This window comes from Ailuropoda melanoleuca, chromosome 3 (assembly GCF_002007445.2).
Source record: "Ailuropoda melanoleuca isolate Jingjing chromosome 3, ASM200744v2, whole genome shotgun sequence".
Taxonomy (NCBI): Eukaryota; Metazoa; Chordata; class Mammalia; order Carnivora; family Ursidae; genus Ailuropoda; species Ailuropoda melanoleuca.
The window spans coordinates 106,782,299-106,793,911 of record NC_048220.1 but is presented as its reverse complement, the minus strand read 5'-3'; the positions used below and the strand labels follow the sequence as shown (position 1 = coordinate 106,793,911).

General features: G+C 52.4%; 1 protein-coding gene across 1 annotated transcript in view; it reads left to right on the top strand.

Annotated features, from left to right (window-relative positions):
• Nucleotides 1–1,625: 1,625 nt before the first annotated feature.
• The window catches only part of AFAP1L1 (actin filament associated protein 1 like 1), a 33,189-nt gene continuing 23,201 nt past the window's right edge, over nucleotides 1,626–11,613 (top strand). Inside the window, exons 1-7 of the mRNA XM_011223558.3 lie at nucleotides 1,626–1,853; nucleotides 2,073–2,201; nucleotides 3,213–3,296; nucleotides 4,075–4,172; nucleotides 5,291–5,399; nucleotides 9,131–9,256; nucleotides 9,907–10,118. Of these exons, the coding sequence (XP_011221860.1) occupies nucleotides 2,159–2,201; nucleotides 3,213–3,296; nucleotides 4,075–4,172; nucleotides 5,291–5,399; nucleotides 9,131–9,256; nucleotides 9,907–10,118 (672 nt within the window). The 5' untranslated portion in view covers nucleotides 1,626–1,853; nucleotides 2,073–2,158. The remainder of the gene's footprint in view (nucleotides 1,854–2,072; nucleotides 2,202–3,212; nucleotides 3,297–4,074; nucleotides 4,173–5,290; nucleotides 5,400–9,130; nucleotides 9,257–9,906; nucleotides 10,119–11,613) is intronic.

Here is an 11,613-nt window from a genome sequence, read left to right as displayed (position 1 = left end):
AAACCCATGGACTCAGCCTGGCTCCCCATCTTTCACACTGTGCCCTGGCCTCAGTCCTCTTCTGGAACACTCTGGAACACAGGTCTCCCCACAGGACCTGCTCACAGATGAGGCGTGCACAGCCCCTATCTCAGAGCCCAGCAGCAGAGAGAGCTCATGAGGTGGCAGCTGAGGGGATCAGTCTCTGGCTCATTGCCAGCACATCCAAGGTGATGACGGAATGCCACAGAGAGACTGCCACCACATTTTTTCCACCAAGTGCCACTATCTATACATACAATTCTATTTTTTAAAAAGTCCTGGGCTAGAGGGAGTCCTGGCATGGTCATCAGCTCACACCCTCTCTCATCGAACACACTTGCCGCACCGGCACTGAGCAGACCCCAGACTAGATGTGAAGGAAGTTGCGATTCCCAGAGCAGTCTGCCCCATCTCGGGCCTCACAGCCTGCTGCCGGAGCAGACACTCCTAGAGACCCACACAGCACAGATCGGCATGACAAATACAAGGACAGAAGCAAGAGCCGACTTGGGGTGCGCGTTTACTCTCTACAGGGCAAGGCACTTTCATACATAACCTAATTAATCTTCTCAGGGACCCTCCAAGGCAGGTGCTATTATTACCCCCTGTATAGAGGAGGAAACTGAGTCACAGGCTAAGTAACTTGCAAAGGTCCCACAATTAATGAATGGAGCCTGAACTTGAAGCCAGGGCAGGTTCTCTTATGCACAATGTTATCGCCCATCTAACACACCCAGACCCTGTAACTGTAAGTCGGAGTCTGGTTGTTTCCTTAGGAGGGCTCAGGGTAGAGAGAAGCACATGGGGCTGGGAGTCCAAAGACTATAAGCCGAAGGCCTGGCTCTTCGGTGACCTCTGTGTGACTGTAAGCAAGACACTTCTCTTCTCTGAGCCTTGATTTCTTCCTCTAAAAAGTAGGTGCGATCATGGGACCTATCTCAAAATTTGTTGGTAGGGTTATAGAAAATACTGCAAGGCGATCTAGTGCTGTGGTTAGAGGTGAGGGAGGGAGCCAGGGCCGGTCTAGGCTCCGCTGGCTGTGTGACCCTGGAGGAGTTATTTAACCACTCTGAGCCATAAAATACATGGTAGTAAATTTAAATGAGATGATAAGTATGAAAGGCTTAGCACACAGCTCACAAGAATCATTCAACATGGTTGGCTTTTATTATTCTGCACAAGTGGCTGGCAAGTTGCAAAGCAGGACAGTACTACTGTACAAAGCTGGTCTAAGGCAAACCAAGTCCCAAGTTACTGTTTGGGACAGGGACACAGCAATGACATCATGGTTGCAGCATGCTCCAGTCTTTAAAGGACCGTGTGCTGTAAGGTTTTGCGAGTCTGTGTGGACTCAACCAGTGGGGTCTGCATCGGCCAGTAGCTCACTGGAAATGCAGAATCTCAGGTCCCGCCCAGACCTGAGCCAGCCTCTGCATTTCGACAAGATCCCCAGGTAATTCCTCCATACACTCAAGTTTGAAAAATGCTGGTAAAGCAGGGAAAGACTGGTGAAAATGGTTAGGGGCCTGGGGTAGGAAGGGTTAATGTTTAGTTTGGCTCCCACCAAGGCACCGGAAACAGAAGGTTCCAGAGATTGAAGTGTATGAACTGATGGGACAGGAAGGCTCCCTTCCTGCCTATGTCCTGGATGGCCAGGGCCTCCCGCCTGGGACCTGCACTGAGCCTCAAGCCACAGTGAGGAAGGACCTCTGGGCCTGGAGAGCCGAGGGCATGCTGGGACAAAGGCAGGCCTAAGAGCCTCTGCTCAGGCTACCTGTGCTCAGAGTTGCCAGGCTGAACCCGGGAGCGTCAGGCCTCAGGCCAAGGCCAAGGTCTGAGGCGGAGTTGGGAGGCCCAGAGGAATGTCATGGCTAACTGAGCAGAGCTCTCCCTCGGGAGGCGGGTGGCCAGCTCTGGGACAGCTGTGGGAGGGCTTCTGAGGTCTCCCTGTTGCACCCGCCCTGCCCTCGGGGCCCCGCTTCCCTGGCCTGGGGAGGGTGGGGGCGGCGCGGGGATCCTGACCCCGAGCCCTGGCTGTGCTTCCTCCTCAGCACTGGAGCAGCTGCTCCCCGAGCTCACGGGGCTGCTCAGCCTCCTGGACCACGAGTACCTCAGCGACACGACCCTGGAGAAGAAGATGGCTGTGGCCTCCATCCTGCAGAGCCTGCAGCCCCTCCCAGGTCAGCCATCCGCCCTCTGCCCTGGGCTCCTCAAGAACCTTCAGGAACTCCCCTGGGGCTGTGGCACGAAGGCAGCCTAAGCCTCACGGCATTCAAGGCCTGGCTGGTGTCCTGATCCGCTTTGTTCCTTCTCCACACTGGCCGTGCTCTCTGCAGCCCTCCATCCTCAACCCACTAAAGCCACGTACGCACCTGCCACGCACACTCACACACACACCGCCTACCACACTCGTGTGCACAACACGTTCTCACCAGCATAGTACACCCGTGACAAATGTCCTCTCACGTGACACATGCCACACACTCACCAGCATGCTCTCACATACGCAGCTCACATGACACGGGACACATGGCCCGTCTGTCCCACCCCACATACTCTCACCCACGACACTCACACGCAGCACACGCCTCGCACACAACCCTCTGCCAGGCATACCCGGCCCGGTGGCTTGCGTCATGCCCCTCCCACTAGCCCCCACAGCTGGTCTGCCCCACTGTCTGCTCAGCACCAAGGCCTCCTCATCCACTCCCGCCTTTTCTCGACACCCCAGGCCAGCCCAGAGCTCAGTAAAGTCCGACAAGCTGTACTGGGTCCCGCAGTGCTGCGGGGGCCTGAGTGATGGAGGGGGCGCCACCACTGGGTGACTCTCCAAGGCTCACTTCCAGTGACAAAACAGGCTGATGTCATCAGCAGTCCTCACGGGACTGTGGGAGGGTGGAAGGGGCGGCTGTCTGCCAACCATGCTTGGCCCTGTCCCCTGGCCGTCCCCTTCTATTCTGTTTTCTACACTGGACTCCAAGCTTCCTTTCACTTGAAGAAGCAGATGCTCAGGAACGATGTAAAAACCAGAACAGATTTTGAAAACCAAGGAACTCATTGAGGATGTGCACGTGCTTTGTCAACGGTGCCGTGTCCTGAGTGGGTTTGAGTCCCAGCGGCGGGAGGGGGAGACCCGGCCGTCCTCAGGTCCCCTCCCTCCCCACCGCTGGCATGCTCCCATCTCCTCACAGACAAAGAAGTCTCCTACCTGTATGTGAACACAGCGGACCTCCACTCCGGGCCGAGCTTCGTGGAGTCCCTCTTTGAAGAGTTCGGTAAGCCACCCTCTCCCAACCCCGGCTGGAAGCTGTCCTCTCCCTGCGTGTGTGAGCCCACTGCCCCCGTCTCCGGAAGGGCCCTCGGATGGGTCGGGGGCCTGGCTCTAACGTTGCAACGCCGAGTAACCTCGGGCAGGTCCCTTGGCCTCTCTGGGCCCTGCCAGGTCTGAAAGTCTAGTCAAACTTTGTCTGGTCACAGGAAATCATCCCCGGGATCTGAGGGAAGGTAGGGAGGAACACACAGGCCAAGGAAGGTGCTCTCTCTCCTGCTGCTCACATCCACTCGTGGTGGCTGCCTGAACCCTGGGTTGAGCCGTCCTGCACCCCAGCAGAAAAGGGGGCTGCCAGCGGCACCACGGGCATGGGAGCAGCCACGTGGGGCTGTGGGCAGGGCGTGTGCGACCCCTGCTCCATCCCGAGGGAAGACAGCACTGTTCTGCTTTGAGAAAGCTGCAGGTCAGGTAAAAGTTTCCGGGATGGAGAGACTGAGGGAAGACATGGTGCCTTCATAACCTGCTTCTTGAAAATCTCTGAAGTACCACATGAGATATTATCTCATTTGGCCCTCTTGCTAACCCTGGAGGACAGGCAAGGCGAGGGATTACTGGGACCAGTAAATAGAGGAGAAGACCGAGTCTCAGAGTGATAAAGTCGCTTGCCCAGGGTTTCCAACAAAGAAGGTGGTAGAGGCCTCCTGAGACCAGATCCAGGCTTCTTCCCATTCTCCCATGCTCATCCCTGGCTTTCTCTGCCCCAATGGCCTGCCCCTCGGTAGACTGTGACCTGAGCGACCTCCGGGATATGCCAGAGGATGACGGAGAGCACTGCAAAGGAGCCAGCCCTGAGCCAGCCAAGAGCCCATCTCTGAGACACGTGAGTCATGGCCTGGGTTCCCACATCCTGTGGCCCTCCAGCCCTCTATCCCTCTGAAGTGGCCAGGGAAGCTCTCCTCCTAATGCCTGGGACCCTCCTGGCTATGCAGGACCCTGTTCTAGGGTGAGAAACAGGCTGTGAGAACATTTCAGTGACTCATGATGTGCTCCCTGTGCCCATGCTGAGCAGGGATGACGTGGTGAACTGATCTGTCCATTCAGGCACAAAGGACTTTCCCCGCCCCAACCTCTGATTGCCATGATAAACGTGGAGTGTGGGGAAAACTCTTGCCCTCTGCCCGCCTCCTGCTGTCGTGTGATCTTAGACAAATCACCTCCCTTTTCTGAGCCTGTTTTTCACTTATAAATAAAGGTTTGGGTCATATCTAGGGTTCCCAGCCTTCGTCCACGGAATTAAGGCAAGGGGCCCATAATCACATCAAACATTCTCCATCAACTGCGTAATTCACTATCACCATCACCGTCCTATGGTACCAGTTGTTGACCACTCACTATGTCCTTTACATGCTCACAATAACGGAATGAGGTTGGCACCCCATTATCCCCATTTTACAGGTAAGGAAACTGAGGCTTAGCGTAAGCACACATTAGTGCCCACAACTAGTAAGTGACAGAGCTTAATCCCAGTGAAGCAGGGGTGTCCTGGCCCCAGAGCCTAACCTCTTAGCCACGAGGCCGTGCTGCCTCACTAGGTAATGTGTCTCCCATGGACTTGTCCTGCTGTTCCTCTCACAGGTGCGTAGACGTGGCCGCAGAGCATTGCAGAACTCACAGTTGTTTTTGATCATTCTGCATGTGCTTACATAATCAAAAGCCTCACTACGTCTCTGTGGCACTCCACAAAACTTCTAGATCTTACCGAGAAGCCCTGATGCCGAAATAAGTTGGGCAAGAAATAGAGGAGCAAGCAAACTCTCAGGGTTCCCCGCCTCGGCCCTCCTGCCACTCTGTCGGAAGTTCCAGCCTCACGTTCAGAGACTGCGTCCGGCCTCCTGGGGCTCCTGCCTCTCTCTGCCCCAGCCTCCTTCCCCTGCTCTACCTGCTCCCTCTGCTCTCCTGGCCTTCTTGGTCTTATCTGCCTCCTTTGTCCCCCTTCAGGCAGCAGACCTGCCTCCACCGCTTCCCCAAAGGCCCCCGCCAGAGGACTACTATGAGGAGGCCCTTCCCCTGGGACCGGGCAAGTCCCCTGAGTACATCAGCTCCCACAGTAAGTTCTGGTTCCCCCCCGGGGGACTCCTCTCCTATAAAGCTCCCATGTGTCCTGCTAGGGCTGGAGCTCCAAGCCCGGCACCCACCCAGCCCCAGCCACATCCTGGGGAGGAGCTGCCTGAGCCCCTGGCTGCTCCAATGAAGGCCTGGGGGAGGCCAGTGGGCGTAGCCCCAGGGGATCAGAGGCTTGGTTCCAGCGGCCCCCCCGCCCAGCCCGATCTGTGCAGCCTTGGACCATCCCCTTCCCTACCCTGAAAATAAGAAAGCGGCTGGATACATGCATATAAATGTGCAGGGTCGGAAGTACACAGATGGCCCCTGCGTCCTGGTTCCGAGCGCTGCGGCTGGTGTTCCCCGGCTGCTCCTCCTCGGTGGACCCAGGGAGCCCGTGTCTACTTCAGCCCGGCCACATCTTATGGGCAGATTAAGTTATAAAGTCAACTTGTAGGATAAAAAAGCACGTGGCCGAAATCAAAGGTCTTCCGAGTGGAGTGTGGGCGCCCCAGGGGATTCACGAAACGATGTAGGAAGAAGTACTAGAGGGTTTACTTATATTTAGCTCAACGCTTTTCTAAAATTTCTGTGTGAATGCTTCCGAGTTCTAGCACTTACAATCTAATAATAGCATAGTGCCTGTGAGCGGTCTACTCATGTACATACATAGTTGACCCGTAAATAAAAGGAAGTACCTTATAAGTTACATTTTTACTGATGGGTGAACACAAGAAAATAAAATAATTTAGAGGGTGCTGGTACAAATTACTTTTGAAAACTCTCTTAAATCGGCCACAAAGGAGAGTCTTTGGACTTGGACTCACCTTTCCATGGGCTTCCTTCCGGCACTAAAACAAAGAGCTGTTTCTTTGAGGATCGGATAAGCCACTGGCTTGGATATAGGAACTTACCATTACACACAAGAGACTGTATTATGGTTTTTGGGTGACCCAGCATTTGTAGTTGAACTTCTATAAGATAATGTTGATGTGGTGCTCTGCTGTCATTCAGTAGCACAGTGGAATATTTTCCACCTGCCAAAAAATAAATAAAACAGCCTGTCTGTGCTGATCAAATAAATTCAAGAAACCTTCATTGAAAAAAAATCTCAAACACAGAATACTGCCTATTACAGGATCTCGTTTGTTCCTTAATGGGGTACACACACTCTCATGCATTCATTTTAACAATTTTTCTAGGATATGCAAGAAGCTGTGAACAGTATTTCCCTGTGGGGAATGAATAGAAATCTGGGTGAAGGGAATATCATATTTTCCTATTCATACTCTTTTGTACTGATTGTGCTTATCACCATGGGCATATATTTTTTTATTGTAACAAAATATGCATAACATAAAATGGACCATTTCAACCACTTTAAAAGTGTCCAATCAGGGGCATTGAGTACCCTCACCGTGTTGGGCAGCCATCGGCTCCACCTCGTTCCCAAACGTTTTCATCGCCCAAGGAGGAAAGCGCATCCCCATGAAGCAGTCGCTCTCGTTCCCCTTTGCCCCTGAGTCTCCAGCAGCCACCAATCTGCTTTCTGTCTCTATGGATTGGCCGATTCTGACTATTTCACATAAATAGAACCATACAACGTGTGGCCTCTGGTGTCTGGCTTATTTCCCTTAGTATAATGTTTTCAAGGTTAAGCCGCGTCACTGCGTGAATCAGTACTCCTCTCCTTTTCACGGCCACGTCATAGTCCACTGAATGGATAGATCACATTTTGTTCAGTCAGTTGATGGACAATTGGGTTTTTGCCTCCTTGGGCTACTGTGGTATATTATTGTTAGGATTAATCAACTAGTTAAAACCAAGTGAAATGGTGGGTTTGGCCCCGGTGATCAGTGGCTCTCTTTAGCCTTGAAAGCCTTGCGGTCTGTGTGGCTGCAGGCGGCTGTTTGGATGTGAAGCAGGTGACTTTGTTCTATTTTACCCACTTGAGACAGGAGAGAAAGGTGAGGACAAAGGGCTGCTGGGCTCTGAATCCCAGGTCAAGGCCCTCGGGTCGGTGAGGCTCCTCCACCCCCCCAGGGAGCTCCCACTCCTCTCCAATGGGGCAGCGGGGATCCTGGGGCAGGAGGGAAGGGCGGACCTCAGGAAGGGCCGGGAACTTGACCAGGGAGAGGGCGCCAAGCCCGTCAGGGAATATCCTTCCTCTGACACAGGGTCCAGCCCTGCCAGGTGTTCAAGAGCGCTGCCCTGGGTGTCCCCTCCCTCTTCCCCCTCGCACCCGCCCCCCTCCGCTCCCACCCATCCATCTCACACGATGTTGCCAGCATGTGAGGCCTCAGAGGACCTGCTGGGAAGGGCAGGCTGTGTTCATCACTTGGGAGATAGCAGGAGGTATCCCAGGCACTGGGAATTTGAGTGCTGCTGTCCTCAGGAAACAGATGGATGGCAGGGGCTGGGAGTCCAGACAGCACTTTGAAGAACAGTGTGGTATGAGAGCCAACTGGACTGCGTGAAGGAAGTCTTCCTGGAAGAAGGGATGTGCATCTATTCCCTGAGCTGAGAACCTCAGTTCTCACGCAGGCTCTGTCACTAACAAATGGTGTGCAGTCGCCGTGCCCCCATCTGTACAATGGGGCTCGTACCTACCTCCCTGCATTGTAGGAGTCAATGGAGATGTAATAATAATGCCATCTGGCATCTGTCTAGCACATTCTATGTGCCAAGACCTTATATGCATTGTATCACTAGTCCGAGGTGGGAACTGCTGTCATCACTGTAAGGCGAAGACCCTGACATGCAGAGAAACTGGGGGCTTTTATGGCCAATAAATGGTGGTGACAGATTTCACCTCAAATCTGGTCAAACCCAAAGCACATACCCTTACCCCACTGACCTTCAGAGTGGGCCCTCGGGCCATCTGCATCAAAATAACCTTAAGTGTTTTTTTTAAAAATCCAATTTCTTGGAGTTCCATATGGTTTCTATTTGTACGTGTTTTTAAATGCCCTATTAAATAGGGGTTTTTTTAATGGAGATTCCTCAGCTCATCCCACACTGGTGAATCAGAATCTCCAGGGAGACAGTCCAGGGATCTGCATTTTAAAGAGACCCCGGTAATTCCAATGCAGAATACAATTTCGGAGAGCCCCCACCCCTGCGCTGTGCTGCCCCCTGAGTGGGGGTGTGCTGTGTTCACTATTGTACGCGCAACCTTTCACTCCTCTAGTCCAGTTGCTCCCTGTGTCACAGAGGTTTAGAACGATCACTGTCCCGAGAGGGAGCGTATGCATGATGAAGGGAGCAGAAGGACTGAGGTGGCAGAAGATGAAGGGGGCTGAGCCCAGGCAGCTGGAGACCACTCCTTGCAGATCAGGGAGCAGGGCTGTGACCAAGACACACACACACGCACACACACACCATTGCTGTGGGATCACTGAGGAGGTGCTGACCATTCTCTGTCTGAGAGGGTCAGAAGGAAGATCTCTGAGCTGGGTATTGAAGCATGAGCAGGAGTTCTCTAGCAGGAGCTAAGAGAGCACATGGAATCGCAGGAACACAGGCCTGGAGGTGTGACAGGGCCCAGCAGGGCAGTTCCTGGTGACAGGAGCACAGAGAGCTTCTGGGGAGCTAGAGCAGATGACAGGCAGAGAAGAGGCCCCTCACCCTGGCCAGGGAGCTAGGGGGAGCTGCACTCTCTCTTCCCTAAGGAGGGGCAGGGTGTCTGGGGTCTTCCCCAGACACACAGCCCCTGCAGTCTGCCCACTTTTCTCCAAGGTGCCGCTCCTTCTGCCAACCCCACAGATGGCTGCAGCCCAGCCCACTCCATCATGGATGGCTACTACGAGGATGCGGACGGTAGCTACCCCGCAACCAGGATGAATGGGGAGCTAAAGAACTCCTGTAAGTACCGGCAAGGTGCTCAGAACGGTCCCGTCCTCAGAGAGCAGGCCTGGACCTGGCCGTAGGCATGCACGTGCATACCAGCCCCTCTAGGTCACCACAGAGGCCCCAAGCCCTTGTACTCAGGACCCCAGGGTTCAGTGGAAAGGCCACCAGCATGGGAGTCGGGAGCCCTGGATCTAGCCCTTGCCCTGACCCTTGGTGACTGACCTTGAATGAGTCATTTATTCTCTTGGAGCCTCCTGTTGCCTTCTGTATACAATGGGGATTTGCTGGGTGCTATGAGAATCACCTGAGACTAAGGACACGAAAATGACGGGGTATGACAGTAGCTGGTGTTAGTGGAGTACTCACTGAGTGCCAGACCCTGGGCTGAACACTCTGCCATCACTGACCCTAATAGCCTGATGAGGTAGATACCGTCATTGACTGTGACCATTTTACCGATGAGAAAACTGAGAAGTGAAGTCACCGAGATCGCAAAGCCACTGGTAAATCTAGACAACACAGTGCCCGTGAGAGAGTGTAGAGATCACCATGCCCTCCCCCTCCTGGTTCTCGAATCCCAGAGCAAGGACACCTGCAGAAGGGTAAGAAGGTGCCTCCCAGGCGAGGACACAGTAACGGGTCCCTTCCCGTGGCTCCCGCAGACAATGACTCTGACCCGATGAGCAGCTCCTACGAGTCCTATGATGAGGAGGAGGAGGAAGGGAAAGGGGTGCAGCCCACGCACCAGTGGCCCTCAGAGGAGGCCTCCATGCACCTGGTGAGAGACTGCAGGATATGTGCCTTCCTGCTGCGGAAAAAGCGCTTCGGGCAGTGGGCCAAGCAGCTGACCGTCATCAAGGAGGACCAGCTCCTGGTGAGTGGCCGCGGAAGTGTGCTTCTAGGCCTCACGTGGACTTACACGTGCGTGTGTGTGTGTGTGTGTGTGTGCAGGGATATCTGCCTCTGTTCCTCTTGCTTTGTGCGAAGAGGCTCAGTGCTTCTGAGATCAGGCCTTTCCCACTAGAGCAGAATGGACACACACACACACACACACACACACACACAGGCACACTCCAAGACCTGATATAGACTTTACCAAGTTTTTGCTTCACCAAGAATGAATTTTTTATCAGTTTAAAACAATAGTTATTGGGGCGCCTGGGTGGCACAGCGGTTAAGCGTCTGCCTTCGGCTCAGGGCGTGATCCTGGCGTTATGGGATCGAGCCCCACATCAGGCTCTTCCGCTATGAGCCTGCTTCTTCCTCTCCCACTCCCCCTGCTTGTGTTCCCTCTCTCACTGGCTGTCTCTATCTCTGTCGAATAAATAAATAAAATCTTTAAAAAAAATCGTTATTGTTTTCATGATGCAACTAAATGTGTTTATATATAAAACTAGAGAAAACCATAATGAAAATGATTTTTAAAGCCACCTAAAATCCCATTGACAAAGAGCTCACCACTGTTACGTTTTAATATCCACGTTTCCACTCTCATTTCCATACATCTGCCTTTTCTAAAACTGAGCCCATGCAGCACTTACTATGGAACTTGCTTTCTTGGTTTTTTTTTTTTTTAATTTGCCATCTCTCATCACCATCATTTCATAAAAGAAAATGTACCTTTAATTCCAGAGTAGGAATACAGACATCATTTCAGAAACATTTAATAGCTCTTTACCCCCAAAATCTGTTGACAAGCTTACCCAACATATAGCCATTTGCAACATGACTTTTTCTCATCCTGGAGCAGTGAAAAACTCACCCAGGCCAGAAGCAGTCCAAAGGTCATGACTTACTTCTTCCCATTCCTTATGCCATTTTTTTCTTGACATATTGCATTGGTTAGGATCTCCAGCACAATGTAAATAGAAGTGGTGAGAGTAGGCATCCTTGTCTCAGTCCAGAGCTCAAAGGGAAAGTTACAGTAATTCACTCTTAAGGCTGATGTTTGCTGTGGGTGGTTTGTAGAAGCTCCTTGTTACCACATTAAGGAAGCTCCCCTCTATAGCTCTAGTTTGCTAAGACTTTCTATTACAAATGCATGGAGAATTTTACCAAATGCCTTTTCTGTTTCTGTTGAGATATGCGGCTTTTCTCCTTATTTTCTATTAATATGGTGAATTACAGGGTTGGTTTTTGAAGGCTAATGCACTCTTGCAATCCTAGAATAAACCCTAGTTGGTCCTGATACAGTATGCTTTTATATGTGTCTGGATTCTGTTTGCTAGTGTTTTTTTGTTTTGGGGGGGGGGGGTTTTAGGGCTTTTGCAACCATGTTGAGATTAGCCTATCATTTTCCTTTTTTGTAATGTCATTGTCAGGTTCTGTATCAAGGTAATGCTGACTTCATAGTAAGAATTGGGAAGTGA